Source organism: Lissotriton helveticus, chromosome 1_2 (assembly GCF_964261635.1).
Source record: "Lissotriton helveticus chromosome 1_2, aLisHel1.1, whole genome shotgun sequence".
Taxonomy (NCBI): domain Eukaryota; kingdom Metazoa; phylum Chordata; class Amphibia; order Caudata; family Salamandridae; genus Lissotriton; species Lissotriton helveticus.
Window position 1 is genome coordinate 188,801,985 of NC_136058.1, and position 16,915 is coordinate 188,818,899.

At 51.7% G+C, this 16,915-nt stretch overlaps 1 protein-coding gene across 46 annotated transcripts in view; it reads right to left on the bottom strand.

Annotated features, from left to right (window-relative positions):
* The window catches only part of LOC144799531 (uncharacterized), a 5,513,712-nt gene that overhangs the window by 2,960,183 nt on the left and 2,536,614 nt on the right, over nt 1–16,915 (bottom strand). For 45 of the 46 annotated variants that reach the window (XR_013603860.1, XR_013603862.1, XR_013603865.1 and 42 more), the window contains one exon: nt 524–580. The exons of the other annotated variant lie outside the window; for it this stretch is intronic. Coding sequence is in view for 42 of the 45 variants with exons in the window: in XM_078671256.1 (XP_078527382.1) it covers nt 524–580 (57 nt within the window). In the remaining 3 variants the exon portion in view is untranslated. The remainder of the gene's footprint in view (nt 1–523; nt 581–16,915) is intronic. 46 annotated transcript variants of the gene reach the window in all.

Sequence of the window (16,915 nt, forward strand, 5' to 3'; positions counted from 1 at the left end):
TGTGTGGGCAAAGGAAGGTGAGGATGATAGAGTCGCTCGCAGATAGGTAACTTAGGGCATAGGTGCACATCCAACTACCATGTAGTGGAGGTTCTTGTAGTAAAAGCCCTGCTCTTAATGAGGTAGGGGAACTGCAAGTTTAAAGTAATGAGAGAACCACCGATTTACAACTGTTCACTTATTTCACCAACATGTAAATGACCCAATTGTTCATTATTAGTTTAATCATGGCAGCCACATGTGGGACACATCAGGGAATGTTTGTACAATGTAATGCTCACCTGGGGATTGGGTGCATTGGTACCACAGTTTCCCATTCTCTTCCCTGGGGGCTTCTGAGGAGTGCTCTGGGAGATCTCACAAAATTTCCAAAGTCTTACAGGAGTTCAAAAAAGATTACATTGGTCATTTTGTGTTAACAGATATGTGAACCACATGCATGCGTTTTACAGATTCTAATAGGATAGAACTCCTGATTTTTTTTCCTATCTTCATAGAATTTTAAAAAGTCTCGAAAACCTGCCTGCCATTGGCTCCCAGCTGGTGGTTCTCGTCGACGATCTTCTTGAGTTTGCTCCTTCTGCAAGAAAACAAAGGAATTAAAATGTAGTGAGCCCGAAATTTCGTTTTAAAATCACTCACAAAAATTAAACATACCTCTTTTATACAACTGTCCTGGTTATTGAATTAATCTAATCGTTTTGCCATTTGAATCACATAATTGTAAAATATATTTTAATTTTGACATCTGGAAGTTCTTTCTTTTTAATCGATGGTATTATGATGTGGCTCTGGCATGATGTGCATGTGAGTTCCCTTTCAAATTATAATTACAGTTTCTCCTGTGGAAGATGGTAAAAAAAGTTCATTAATTTCATGTTACACATTCCAGATAGTCTTCCTACCCTTTATTGTGCAAACTTATGACTTTTGTTTGGTGCGCAAAAAATGGGTAGCCAATCCTTTAATGGAACTCTTTCGGATCTACTATTTCAAACGTTTTAGCCCAACAGATCTCTTTTTAGATCGCAGTTAGCCTGTTCCATCATGAATTGTAGTATTGCATTGAATTATAGGAACTCAGTCCCTTTTTATTCTGGCTGGCAGTACAAAGATGAGCGTTTCCAACTATTCTGCTCTGACTGGAGAGTCGTTGGTGTTAACTTTTAATCACTTCCGAATATTCAAGGTGCCTTATCGGCGTTAAATTGCTAATAAGCCCTACTCTCCCCCCCCCTTTTTTTTTGGCTTGTACTTGATTTTTTATTTTTTTTTAAACAAAATTTTATTGGTTTTCCATATCAACAAACGAACAAATGATGGCAAGCTCTCCATTTGCATGCTACAGATCAAAATGGCAAACATTACGCCCTACACATCAGTATCCTATCTTTCCCACAGCCCCCACCCTCTCTACCCCCGCCCCCCCTTGTCAGTGTGCCCATACATTAGCCTTGCAGCGCGTCATAACTCAGCACGGAAAGGCATGTGACTCCTCCTAGCACTCGAGCAGCAGTTCCCACGCCTGGGTCCAAACACCATGCAGGGTCGTGCATGTATCCCCAACCCATTCCACAATCCTTGGTGCGGTGATCCATTTCCATTGACCGCTAGCTGTTACGCAATCCTAGCATGCAATGACCCTTGTAGGCGTCCCCGCCCTCCCCACCGTTCTCTCCTCCCCCTGGTTCGCTTGCGCCCCCTCCTCACTATCCTCCGCGACTTCTGACATTGATTGTAATTCTGTTACTAGCGCGCCCCACGCCCTGGCAGTGTCTAGCGCTTTATCGTTAGCTGCGCGGTTGGCCAGTTGTAAGCGGAGAATCCCTTCACTAGATGCCCATTGCTGAAAACATCCCCGCCATCTCAGAAAGCTGGGACCCCCCCTAGATTTCCAGTGTAGGGTGAGCTCCCTCTTGGCCAGGATCAGCCCCAGGTCGAAGAATTTACTGGTAACCTTCGTGGTTGGGGTGTGCGGGAACCAGAGCAAAAGGCAAACTCCCATGTCAGTTTCAACTTGACGCCCCGTAATCTCATTCAGACAGGCCACAACATCAGCCCAGTAAGAACCAAGCCCCGCGCAGGCCCAAAACATGTGTCCAAGGTCAGCACCCTCCGAATTACAACGGGGACACACCGACTGCGCCCCACCAAAAACCCGCTGGATCTTAGCCGGCGTCCAATACGCTCTATGGAGTGTGTAGTATTGGACCAATTGGAACCGGACATTGCGCGTGCCCTTCCAGGCCCGGCGCACAAGCTGGGGCCAAGTAGTCTCCGGTATCTGTCGGCCTAGGTCCGTCTCCCTGCGTTCCCGCAGCTTATCCAGGGGGAGGGGGGCATCCAGTGCCAGTCTCTTATACAAACAAGTAATAGCCTTAAAGGTGCCAGCTGCCATCACAACGTTCTGGCAGCCCAAAGACGTAGGTGGCTCCGCCCGACCCCTCTTCCAGCGTCTCTGGATCGCAGAGACCAAAGCCGCATGGAGTAAGAAGTCGCCTCTTGGTAAATCAAATGCCTCCTGCAGGTCGGAAAACGACAGCAGGACACCATCCCTGTACAGATCTCCCACCATGTGGAGCCCACAGTCTTCCCAAGTGGCTAGCCCTGACCAGTCCCCGCCGTGCGGTAAGGCTGTGCACATGCCTAAGGGGATCTCCGGCGCATATGGGACGTGGATACCTGCCCGTTTCTGACTACGAAGCCAGCAGTGGCGGAGGGTGGTTCCTCCATAGACAACTGGTCCAGACGAAATCCCTGCTGGGGCAATATGAAGGACAGGACATGGCGCTGTACAAATCTGTCATGCGGGCCGTCCGGCCCCCTAAACTCCCGCGCTACAGCCTGGGTAAGCCACTGCAGCTGTGCCGCCAGGTAGTACCATTCAAAATCCGGCACAGCTAGCCCACCTTCCTCCCGCGATCGAAGTAGGGTGGAGAGAGCCACACGCCTCCTGCCAGAGCCCCATATGAATCCTATCACCAGTGACCTTAAAGTCCGGAAAAAGGAGAGCGGGATCCTCACCGGTAGTGTACAGAAAAAATAAAGCAAGCGCGGGAGAACCACCATCTTCAGTAAGGCTATTCGCCCGGCCACGGACAGGGGGAGGGTACGCCAGAATCCAATACTGCCCCTGATGCCTCTCAGCGCTCTGCCCACATTTGCCTCGTACAGAAACGAATGGGTATGATAAATGTGAACCCCGAGGTACGGCATACATTCCGGCTCCCATCGTAGCTCTCCAAGTTCCGCAGGTCGTGCACACCGGGGAGTCAGGGGGAACAGGCAGGTCTTGGACCAATTAACACGGAGACCCGATAGTTCGCCAAAATCTCGGAGCAAGGCCCGCGCTCCCCGCACCGAGGTCGTCACGTCAGCCAGGTACAACAGGAGGTCATCGGCATACAGAGAGATGTGGTGTTGGACACCACGCAACAATACCCCCTCATAAAGCCGCCCCTGGCGCGCCCGTGCCGCCAGTGGTTCAATCGCCAAGGCAAATAGAAGCGGGGACAGGGAGCAGCCCTGCCTAGTACCCCTCGTCACCGCACATGCCGCAGATATTGTACGGCCCGTGCGAACCCTGGCAGTAGCGGAAGCATATAACAGTTGCGTCCAGCGGACGAAGCCGTCCCCCAATCCAAACTGACGCAACACACCGAACAGGTACGGCCATTCCACGCTATCGAACGCCTTTTCGATATCCACCGACAGGACAGCCGCAGTCGGAGGACCCTCCCCCTCAACATTCATGACCCGTAGCAAGCGCCGTATACACGCAGAGGTATTTCGCGTGGGAATGAAGCCCGCCTGGTCCGGGTGGACGAGGAAACACATATGAGCCGACAAACGCGTAGCCAGAATCCTGCTCAGTATTTTATAGTCCACAGGAAGCATCGAGAGTGGACGGTATGCCGTTCTCGCTGTGGATTGGCCGCCCTTCTTCAACAACGGCACAATGATCGCCTCCCTCGCCGACTCCGGCAGCCTGCCCAGTTCCCACGCCTCACCGTATACCTGTAACAACTGAGGCGCCAGAAGGTGCAGGTATGCAGCATAGAACTCCACCAGAAGACCATCACCCCCCGGCGTCTTCCTCCGAGCCATGTGTGTAATCGCCGCTCTAATCTCCCCCTGCGTCACAGCCGCGCCCAGGGCATTCCCTTGTTCTGGGTCCAGCTGCGGCAGCTGGGCCTCCTCCAAGAAGGCCTCCAAACCCGTTGGGAGCAAGGGTAGCCTGCATCGATACAGCGTCGAGTAATAAGCTAGGAACTGGTCATTAATTTCCCGTTGGGAGTGAACCAGCGCCCCGGCAGGTGTAGCTAGGGACAGAATCGGCGCGCCCGCAAAGTGGGGATTTGCCAGCCACGCCAGCAGCGATCCGGCTCGGTCCCTCTCAGCGTGGGCCCGAACCATGTATTCCCGGTAGTCATGGCAGCGAAGCCTTTCCACTTGTACGGCTACTCGTTCCCTTGCCGCCAGGACTTCCTCCCTATCGCTCTCTGCCGCGTGGCTAGCCCTCTCCACCCGCCGAAGCGAGTCCTCCTCCCTTTCCACGTCTGCCAGCAGCGTCTTACGTACCCCGGCCGACGAGGAGAGGCACGCACCTCGCACCACCACATTGAAGGTATCCCATTCGATCGCTCTGGTAGTGGCGGTGCCCGCGTTCTCCTGGAAATAGCGCTCAAGGCATTCCTGCAATTCCGAGCGGAATACCGGGTCTTCCAGCATCAGCGGGTTTAGTCGCCACGTGGGAATCGGCTGCCGCTGTCTAGACCAGAGGACTGTGAGTAAGCAAGGGTTGTGGTCTGAGATAGTCTTCGCCAAGTACTCGTTACTGCGCACTAGCTCCTGGGCCCCAGCAGTACAGAGGAAGGTGTTGAGGCGGACGTGGAGATCATGGGGCGCAGAGTAGAACGAGTAGTCCCTATCGTCGGAATGGAGCGTACGCCAGGTGTCCAGTAAGCCCCAATGCTCTTGCCAGGCCCTCCGGGCTTTGGCCACCCTGCGCACCGCCGACTGAGCCAGGGGAGGATGAGAGCGATCTAAATCCACATCCACCACCGAATTGAAGTCCCCCCCCTATGAACACCGTGCCGATCAACAGTGGCACCAATCTTGTCGAGAACGCCGAGAAGAACGTGGCTTGGTCAAAATTAGGGACATAAACACTGCAAAGCGTGACGTCTCGGCCATCCAGTCTCCCCAGCACCGCTGCAAACCTCCCTTCTGAGTCAATCTCCGTCGTTATGGGCTGGAAGGGGACGCCCCCCCGAACCCAAATCAACGCCCCCCTAGCATGAGCAGAGTAGGTAGTATAGTAAAGTTGCCCCCTCCAACGCCGCTGCAGCGCTCGCCCCTCCGCTAGAGTCAAATGCGTTTCCTGCAGAAAGGCTATCTGGACCCCCCTACGCACTAGATATGCATGCACCTTATACCTCTTACTCATGGAGTTGAGCCCCCGCACATTCCATGTAACACATTTCAGTTCCAACTTAGCCGCCATTAGTAAATCTATAGCTGTAACAGAACCTCAACAACCCTAGTGGCACACTGACAGACCCCTGCAACATCAAACACCCCCAACCCTCCCCCAACCCACCCACCCCCAGAACAGGCATCAAACAGTTGTTACCCTTCCAAACTCCTGCCCCCACATGTGAGGGAAACTCTGGAAAGCACCTGAGACTCACAGAGTATGTGAGATAGAGGGGATAGCGCAGCACCTCCGGCTGGGCAGCCAGAGACCCACCACACCGTGATGGGCCGATCCCGAGTGAGAAAGAACTTCTCCCCCCCACCACCCAGGCAGCGCCCCCGCCCAATCAAGGTCATAGTGCCATGGGGCCCCGGCAGCACCATCAATACCCCCGAAAGACAGGGAGAGTAGCACCACCCAACACCCCTTCCGAAAGGATCTCAAGTAACTCTGTCATAGTCATCTCCATAGGCCAAACACCCCTCCTTACTGTTCATTGCACAGCTGCCTGGCAGTCACTCGTCCAACAGTCCCTCGGCCGTCTGAGGGGTAACCTGAGGTAAATCCCCAGATTCCTTCTCCGAACCCCCATCCGAGCCTCCCAGACCCGTTTCATCAGAGCCCAATCGGGAGCCGAGTCCATCACAGGGCCCTCCGCCGCCGCTCCAGAAATAAGCGACACCGCCTGCAAGGCGGCCTGTCTCTCCAGTTCCGTCTGCGATGCCGGTGGGGATCGCCGGCTCAGTCCTCGCTTCCGATTGCGCCTGTTCCGTCGCGGCTGTGGTCGGCCCTCAGTGGCCTCCGTCCACGTTCCCGTACCATCCTTGCCCGCACGGTAGCGTTCCAGCCATTGCCAGGCGTCATCCGGAGTGTCACAGAACGTCGCCACTCCGTCCACCAGCACCTTCAAGCGTGCCGGGAACAGCAAAGAATACTGGACTCCCTCGTCGCGGAGAGCTCGCTTGACAGCAACAAAGGAGAAGCGGTTGCGCTGGACCTCTTGTGAGTAGTCAGGAAAGAGGGACATAGACGCATTGTCCACCTTGTACGGACCATTTGATCTAGCTTGCCGCAGGATAATGTCTCGATCCCTGAAGTGCAGCAGGCGGGCTATGACAGGCCGAGAAGGACGGCCCGGGGCCAGAGGTCGGACCGGGACCCTATGGGCTCTCTCCAGAGTATAGAAGCTCGTCAGGCCCTCAGGTACCACCACAGCTCATAGCCAACGTTCAAGATAAGAGACCATGTCATCCCCCTCGACGTTTTCGGGCAAACCCACCACTCTGATGTTGTTGCGTCTGTTGCGCCCTTCTGCATCAGCCGCTCTCCTCTCCAGTTGCTGCACCCTACGCACCAGCTCATCCAGCGTAGCGTCCGTCGCTTTCCGGGCCGGTTCGAGTGTCTCAAGCACCAGCTCCGTGGATTTGACGCGGTCGGCAAGCTTGTCATGATCCGCTTTCAGTAGGCCGAGGTTCGTCGAAACCAGCGCAATATCCTGACGCAGCGCCTCTCTCGTGTCCCCTATGGCCTTGAGGATCATGTCCATCTGTTGTTGTTGAAGACCTGGGCTCTGGCTACCCGGCGATCGATGGTCGTGCGCATCAGGGGGGTCTTCAGCCTGGTCCGTCGAGGTCACACCAGCGCCCTTCCGCGGCTTCCCCATGACGCACCACCAGAGCACACAGTTGCGGCAAGCACCAGAGGTCCGTGCCGTAGTGTCAACAGCGTCGCAGGACGCACCTCCACCCAGCTGGCCTGTGTGTGGTATAGGGCGAGGGCTACTGGTCAAGTCTTGGATACAGTGTAGGTCCACTCTCCGACTCCCTGGTCGCTAACACGGACCGCTAGCCATGCAGGTTACGCCACGACATGCCAGGCCCCCAACGGACGACCGTAAGGGCCAGAAAGCAGGTCCCAAACCAGGGGAGCACAAACATATCTCCGTGCCCCCACCAGCGCACATCCGGGGCCAAGGGCAGAGACCTGCGCCAGAAAGATCAGGCACGCCGAAGTAGGTCGGAGGTCGCCCGCAGGCCGGGGCCCATGACGCAGGTGCCAATACGCCACCACTAGAGTGCCAGCACGGCCCCCTCAAGGCGCTAGTGGGCCCCTGGTAGTTTCCCAGCTCCCAGTCCTCCAGACGAACAATCAGGCCCTCAGGGGCCGGGCACCCACTCCTGCGTCTGGCGTCCGGCCGACGCCGCTCCAGATTTAGAAGTCTCTGCCCCAGAGCGCCTGTCGCGCGACCTCAGGCCAGCACTGCTCCACACAGTACCTGCTCCGTCGCAACAGCCACGTCCGCAGTGCACTCCGCAGCATGAGACACGCCACCAGCTGGGCGTAGCGCCGCCTTCGCCCCACTCGGATCTGGGCCTCCGTCCGTGTACACCCGCCAGGCGCCGCCTCAGGCCCTCGGCGGCCTGCGCGAGAAGTCTGCGGTGTCCTCCACAGCCGGGTCAGCCTTCCGGTCGCGCCGACCCCCACTCCGCCGCGATGGGTCAGCCCCCTCGGCGGGCCCTCCGAAATCGAGGCCGGGGATCCGGGCTGGTTGCAGGCCCACGGCAAGATGGCCGTCCGTCGGAGCTCTAGCCTCCCGGTGGCCGCCGGAATCAAGGCGATCGCGACACTCCCCCGGCTCACAGCAGGAGCCGAGTCACCCCCGGATCTTCAGGGACCATAGCAGGTCGGCGGCGCCGCTGGGGAAGGGGTCTGTCAGGATAACTCGCCGAGATCGGCCCGGAGCTCGGGACTCAGGCGACCATGCTCGTTGGCGCTTAAGCCACGCCCCCCTGGCTTGTACTTGATGTGAAAGAATGGAGGGATATAGCCACCAAACAAAAAAAACTTATTTCAATTAATTAATAGGAGGTAAACCTGTTTCCCTGTAGGGACATTTTCTTCTAATGAAGTTCGGTATCAAGTCATTATTAGGCAGATGCATCAAAGAAAATACCGGGAGCAAACGGGCAGATTCTCAGAATCTGGCCGTTTGCTCCCGGTATTTTTGCATTTGGGATGCATCATCCCAAATGCAGAAATCGCAATTTAAGGAATCTCTAAATAGCAATTCCTTGAATTGCTCTTGCATTTAAGGAATCCCAAAATGAGATTCCTTAAATGCAATGCATGAAACCCAAAAAAATAGCGAATTCGCTAATAGGGGGAGCAAATTACCATGAAGTTGAACTTCGTGGTAATTCAAAGTTACAAAAGTGCAAAGTTACATGTTGCGCGCCCACATGCCCCTAGGGCATGTGTGTGTGTAACATTTGTGCACAGGTCCATTTCAGGAGTGCAACAGGGTGTCCTTAGGACACCCTGGCACCCTTGAAATAGCGGAACATTAGCGATTCGGTAATAGCTAATCGCTAATAAGGAATGGCTTTCCCATTCATTCCTATGGGCCTTTAGGCCCATAGGAATGAATGGGAAAGCCATTCCTTATTAGCGATTAGCTATTACCGAATCGCTAATAAGGAATGTTTAGGAATCGCTAATAACATTGCGATTCCTACATGCATCCCGTTTAGCGAGTCTTTAATGCCGATTCCTTAAAATTCGCTATTAAGGACTCGCAAAACATAACTTTGATGCATCTGCCAGTATTTCTATTAAGAGAAGCATAAAAAGCATATGCTTAGCAAATAGTTTTCACTGTTGATATTTATTGGCTTTGGCAATGCTTAGTAGTCTACCTTGGTTGCCATTGGTTGTCAATGTGTTAACAGTATCTACAATCTGGGACCTAATCTAACTTCAATTATCTTAGCATTATGTGGAGTCTAATGTTATTCATAATTCACTGTTGATAGGTCGCATGTTATGTTTGTGTTCAGTCTGACCTTCTTTCCTTCTCCTTTCTTTCCATTTGTCCTAGGTAAAATGATCGACATGGGATTTTATTTAATGTACAGAAAGATCCAAGTTGAATGTGGTGTGCTTTCTTAAAGAAATCATTTTGCTCGTCCATGGATGATGTATATATTTGCATATCATATTGTACAATTAAGCACTACAGGAATTTCCTTTTGTTTGATGATTATTTAGATTCTTTCGATTGAGATCAATGAGAATGTCTGGTTTGGTGGGTTTAATGAATATTACTTGACTGCATTACTTTCCAAGCGTTTAAAATTAGTCCATTGCTTTTCCTGCTCTGTTATCAAAATTGTATGTTATAAATGAGTTTCTTTTGTTTCGTTTTAGGTTTCTTCAAATCCTCTCTTGAGTTTTCTCTCGCTTTCCTCACTGCCAATTGTAAGCTCTGTTCTGGATATCAACTTTCTCAAAATGCATGCAGGATTTTGTTTGTTCAATCTAAAATATTCCTTTCTTTGAGAGTATTTTTTTCCTAAGGAATAATTGTGATTTTGGCATGTTCTTTTTCAATAGTTTTTTTATGGAAGCTCATATGGTGCAGGAGAATATTCCTATCAATGAATCTGATGTACAAGGTAGGTATTCCACCCACTCCCACATATCTTTCTGTATACACAGATATGTTGTGCTTATAGCATTGGGGAATTTGACTCTCTCATGCATCCTATTTAATTAACATGTGTTTTATTCTAGTTCACGCTTCTGCGCTGTCTGTCTATGTGAACAAGTTGTTATCTATGAATCTGTAAACGATTTTCAAATATTGCTCCCAGCCTTGATTTTTAAATATATATGGCATTGAAATAAAAAAGCATTATTGTCGAGTCTCACAGGCAACGACATATAGCATTACCTTTACTCATTTCAACGCATGCTCATTATTTACAGGTCCTTATGGAGGAACACCTTAGTTCCTCAACTGTTCAAAGTGGTGAGTATTAACATGGCCACCCCAATACAATTCCACTAGAATTTGACCAATGGTTCTATATTGATGTCAACAAATAGCAGTAATAATAAATCAGTGGAAATTTAATTTTTATGCAGTAATCTTTTTACTGGATTTTTATAAACTGCTTACCACAATTCCACACCAAGGGTTATGCAAATAAAATAGTCAAAAAATGCCAAGAGGAAACCTTCCTTGTGCCAGCTCCAATGAGACCCTGGGGCATATTCTCAAGGACTTATCGCTCAGTGAGAGGCACTTTATCGCAGCCAAAGTGGCGATGAATATATCAACCCAATCACAAGCTGGTGCTAACAGCCGATATCACCAGTTTTCCTGCTATAGCAGCCGCAAAAAAGATCGCCACAGGTGACACCGGCAACTAGCGCTAATGATATGCAGAGTAGGGGTTCCTGTGCAAAAAGCAGCGAAAACACCACTTGGCAATGATCAGCCAGATCAGCGATAAGATCCCAAAACATGTGATAAGGTGCAGTAGTAGCGGGGATTTAACTCCTGCTCTTACCTGGTGCAAAGTCGGACGGCAACCTGCACCATACAAATGGAGCCCAGCCCAGAGCCACATCTGAAGAACAACAGATGTCATGGAGCTACTGATCATGCAGCTCGGACACCCAAGAGGGCCACAACACCCACAGCCACCACCCCCAGGCCCATCCCCCCCCATTCACCCCCCGGACAAAGATATGTTGCATCAACTTTACGAAATCATGTATAAAACAATTCGCCTGATTTCGCAAAATTACAACAATTAACATTCATATGGGGTCAGAAAAAGGAGAATCATTCATTCATCTTTGAGTTTCCAAACAAATCATTTTATTCAAATTAAACTCAAAACAACTATTTGGAAGAGTCATGGCAGGTCTTCTCTGGACAATCCGTAAGTCATAGCCTGCAAGACAAAATTCAAGATACGAAGGTGTGTAATACGCTCATCAAAAGAAAGAGATAGAGAGAAAGAGGGACAGAAAGAAAGGGAGAGAGAGAGAGAGAGAGACAGAGAAAGAGAGAGAGAGAGAGAGAGGGAGAGAGAAAGTCTACAGTATACACTGAAGTCCACCTGGTCCCTTATTCGAAACAGAGTCCAGATGTATGAATGGCAGAGTTCATATAATTGCACACGCCATTATTGCTTGCCCGCCCCTGCGCACACAGGCTGCTGCACTCCAGCCCCTCCTGCCACCCAGCGGTGACTGCCCGCCACTGCGCACCCGGGAACTCACCTTCTGCCACCAGCGTGTCTCCAAGAGGGCGCACCATGTGCCAGGGCAAGCTCCAAGCCCTATGCCCGTGACCTTGGCAGTCTCCACATAATGCAGCCCCGCACTGCGGCCCACCAGGTCACACACGTGATTCTGGGTCTTCTTGATTTTGCAATGACAGAGATCATATCAGAGCACATGGCATCATCGCAAGCTGCACACCCGCTCAGCTCTTTAGGTGGCATTAACTCTGTGAACCGCTAGGCAACACCATGTGGCGGTAGTCCCGCACTGCCCGCTGGCTCATGCCTACACTGCGATCCAGGAGGGCTCACACAAATCCTTACCAGTCCAGACCGCCAGGACGGCGCATCATCACAGGCTGCACACCCGCTCAGCACTTAAAGTGCCCCTACCTCAGTGCACCGAAAGTCACCATCCCGTGGCAATAGGCCTGTGCTGGCCGCAGTATATTCGATGTCACCAACTCTGTGCAACGCAAGTCATGGACCCTTTATGATTGAGTATCATGGTGAGGATGCCATCATGTCACCTGGGGCAGTGGAAAATGTGATGTGGTAGGGTCCTCATGCATAAATTATAACCACACGGATACACCCAGGTAGAGAGTGGAAATGGCGTCGAGCACGTGTGCCCAGCCCTTTTTATTGGCAGGGTCACATGTCTTGTGACACGTGTGCTGGATGGGTGTGGTGTGGGTGTAAACCAGCTGTGAGGGAGTGGCTGTGTCATGCTGACAACTAGGCCTGTGATCAGCGGATCACTACAGGGAAGACCTGGGACATGTGGCATTGTTCAGCGTAAGCGGAGTGGACTGGACTTGCGTGTGCCAGTCCAGCGTAGGGGTGTGAAAATGACCACAGGGCTCTGGACGTGGTTCGGTCTTGGGCTGGACAAGGAAGAAACTAATGCGTGTGTCTCTGTTGTAGTGTCGGTGCCACCCGGACCGCAATCGGTAATGTTGCACCCTGAGACTCAAGTCCCACAACATGAGGAACATGGACGTAAGGGGGATTCACTGACCTCACATTCATCCATACTTCCACACTTAAATTATCATAGACATGACACATCTGTGTGATTAGGAATGTTTAATGCACATTCAGTAGAGTGCTGTAGCTGGAGCAGTACAGGGCCATGCAAACCCCAGTTTACATTGTTGGCCCGTGGAGGGCCAGCCAGAGTCCTTCAAGGAATGACAAGTTCATCGGAAGAGGAAGAGTCCAGTCCGCAGTCTGATTGCTGTGTCATTGGTAACCAAACAGAATATGGCAGTCCAGGTCGAGGTCCAAGGTGAGTGTCATAGAGTGTATCAGGGGACAGTGGAAGGTGATGATGCAGAGGGCAGAACCGAACAGAAACAGGCCATATGGTAGAGATGAATGCTACTGCTATCTTCTTACCAGTAAAGCAGATTCATCCCCATTGTTATCCTCTGCAGTGTCATGTACCTCACATGTGGGTGGTGGTGTTTTGTCTCCAGCACTGTGTGGCAGTGACACCTCAGGGGCCAGGGGTGGAATGTCTGCCACACTGTGTGGCACTGACACTTCAGAGGCGGAGATGTGAATGGAGTGGTAGCAGCAGCATTAATCCGTGCCAGGCCTTGTGGCAGGAATGCCATGAGGAGCGTCTGCAGGGCACGGAAGAACCCAGCTACCTCTCGCTGGTGTGCAGCCGTGGCAGTCGCTCTTTCTGCCTGCATCCGCTCCATGTTCTCCATGCTCCGCATGTGTCCCAACTCCCGGGTGTCATCGCTGGAGCCACTCTGACTAGACAGTTGTTCTTGTCTCCGAGTCAGGACTCCAGCGATGTCAGCCATGAATCGTTAGAAAGCATGGAGTGGACTGTGGGTGTCCGTTAGGAACTGTGAGTGGTCCCTGATGGGACTTAGACACATATGGCATCTAGTTTGGCTGCCATGAGGTCGAACCCCTCCCGCAGCTGTTCAGCCATCTGCTCCTGGCACCCCAACACACAGTGTTGGAAGGCCATGTGTTGTTCATGGGGGTCCTGGGAGGCAGTCGTGGTGGTGGGTGCTGCCTGCTGGATGGTCTGTGCAGGGGTGGGGTCTTCTTGATGCAGCTGGGCTGCCCTGCTCCTGGAGGTGGGTTGACAAAGCTGTCAATAAACTCTTGGAGGGCGTCAATGTGGATGGTGTGGAGGTCCTTTTCGTCATCAGAGAAGAAAGGTTTGGTCTGCTCTGCAGGAGGTGTTGGTTTTCCCTCTGCAATGTGAAGGGGGAGATGCAGTTTAACGAACAAGTTACTTACCTTCGGTAACGCTTTTTCTGGTAGATACAGTATCTGCCTGTGGATTCCTCACCTTGTGAATATCCCCCTTGTGTCAGCAACATTCGGAAATTCTTTTTGTAGCTTCGCGCCGACGTGGACGACGTCATAGAGGCATGGAATCGCGCGTGACTCCGCTGACGTCACCGACACCATAATAGGCCCACGCCGGCGTGATGACATCAGTTCCGCCCTTTCGAGGCACACGGACAGACCAATGACAGTAGATATATACACAGTATACACAGCACATAAATGTCAGGATAACACACACAGTGTGATGCAAATGCAGGAAAGCAATTGAAACAAAACATTTCCTTGACAGTAAAATATATATACATTACATTACAGTAACTCAAGTATAGAAGAGTGGACAACAGGCAGGCGGGTGGGTCAGTGAGGAATCTGCAGGCAGATACTGTATCTACCAGAAAAAGCGTTACCGAAGGTAAGTAACTTGTTCTTCAGATAGATACATCTGCCACTGGATTCCTCACCTTGTGAATAGAGTCCCACAGCAGTCCCCACTCCCGGAGGAGGGTGTCCACTCTCCTATACCACAAAATCTTGAAGAACAGAGTGCGCAAAATGGCCATCCCTCCTCACCTCGCTATCCAAGCAGTAATGCTTTGCAAAAGTGCGGAGGGAGGTCCATGTCGCTGCTCTGCAAATGTCCTCTACAGGAACACCTCTAGACAAAGCAGATGTTGATGACTTTGCTCTAGTAGAGTGAGCTCTTATACCCTCTGGAGGGTCCTTACCCGCCAAGGAGTAGCAGATCTTGATGCATAGAATAATCCATCTTGAAAGAGTGCGCTTGTGCACCGCTCTTCCTTTCTTGCTGCCAGCAAATCCCACAAAGAGATGGTCATCCACACGATAGTCTTTAGTCCTATCGAGATAAAAGCTCACTGCCCTCTTAGGGTCCAGAAGGCGTAGTCTCTCCTCCTCCTTGGAAGGGTGAGGCGGAGGATAAAAGGTAGGAAGGGTAATAGACTGTCTTTGATGGAAGGGAGTTACCACCTTAGGCAGAAAAGCAGCCCTGGTCCTAAGAACCATTCATTCAGCATGAATGGTCAAGAATGGGGGCTTTGAACTAAGAGCTTGAAGCTCACTTCCCTTCCTTGCCGAGGTAATTGTGACCAGGAAGACCGTCTTAAAAGACAAAAGACTCATGGGACACTTGTGCAAGGGTTGAAAGGGAGAACCCATCAAGTAGGTTAAGACAAGATTTAAGTCCCATTGAGGCACAATAAAGGGAGTAGGAGGGAATTTATTAGTGAGACCCTTAAGAAACCTTAAAACTACAGGAGATTTGAAAAGAGACGGCTGATCCGGCAAACAGAGAAATGCCGACAATGCCGAAAGATAACCCTTGACTGTAGCCACAGCAAAACCTTGCTTCGCCAAAGAAAGTGCAAACTGTAGTATATCAGACAAACGAGGCTTCAAAGGGTTAAAGGATTTCTCTCCACACCAAGAGACAAATTTAGACCATCTGTACGAATAGATAGATTTAGTGGAGTCACGCCTGGCCGAAAGAATGACATCCACCACATCGTGTGGGAGAGAAAAGGAATTCAGGTTGCCCCGTTCAATCTCCAGGCATGAAGGTGTAAGATCTGGAGGTGGGGGCTTAGAACCTGCCCCTCCATCTGAGAGAGGAGATCTGCCCTGAAAGGGAGACGGAGCGGCGGGCACGAGGAGAGGTGGAGAAGATCTGTGTACCACACCCTTCTTGGCCAATCCGGGGCGATCAATATAACTTGGGCCCGGTCTTGGCGAATCTTCCTCAGAACCCAAGGAATCAAGGGTATGGGAGGAAATGCGTAAAGGAGTTGCGAGTCCCAACTCAACTGAAACGCGTCACCCACGGCTCCCTGCATCGGATACTGGAGGCTGCAGAATGACAGGCAGTGAGCATTCTCGCGAGTGGCGAACAGGTCCACCTGAGGAGTCCCCCACATCCGAAAGACGTGACGAACTACCCCTGGATGAAGCATCCACTCGTGGTCGGCCGTGAAATGCCGAATGAGACTGTCTGCACGCACGTTCAGAACCCCGGCCAGATGATTTGCCATCAGACAAATCTGATGGTCCTGAACCCAGGACCAGAGACGCAGAGCCTCTCTGCAGAGACACTGTGACCCCACTCCTCCCTGCTTGTTGACATACCACATCGCGGTGGTGTTGTCCGTTAGGACTTGAACCGACCGACCGCGAAGGGAAGGGAGGAAGGCCTTGAGTGCCAAACGTATCGCCCGCAATTCCAGAAGGTTGATGTGAAGCAACCTTTCCTCTGGAGACCAAAGACCCTTGACCTCCAGATCCCCCAGATGAGCACCCCACCCTAGAGTGGATGCATCCGTTATCACTGTGGCCACCGATGGAGGCAGTTGAAAAGGCTTTCCTTGAGACAGGTTGCCTTCCACTTCCCACCAAGCCAGATCCGCTGCAGTTTCTCTGGAGATCCTCACAGACTTCCTGAGATCTCTGTTGTGCTGATACCACTGCTGCCTGCGGAGGCACCACTGGAGCACCCTCATGTGCCAGGGTGCATGGTTGACCAACAGAATTCAGGAAGCCATCCGACCGAGCAGGCAAAGGACCTTCAGAACTGGAACGACCGCTCCATTGTGAAATAAAGCAATCAACTCCTGTATGTCGCGAATCCTTTGAGGTGGAGGGAATGCACGACACACAGTTGTGTCCAGTACCGCACCTATGAACAGGTTGCTCTGGGAGGGCACCAGGTGAGATTTGGGTACATTTCTCGAAAAACCCAACCTGTGTAACAACTGAGTTGTTTCTTGCAAATGATGGAGCACTATCTCTGGGGATTCGGCTTTGATCAGCCAATGGTCCAGATACGGGAATACCGGTATCCCCGATCTTCTGAGATGTGCCGCCACCACAGCCATCACCTTGGTGAAAACTCGAGGCGCAGTAGTAAGACCAAACGGTAGGACCACAAACTGGTAATGCTGTGAATCCACCGTAAAACGGAGATACTTCCAGTGTGACTGCAGGATAGGGATGTGAAAATATGCATCCTGCAAGTCTATTGACA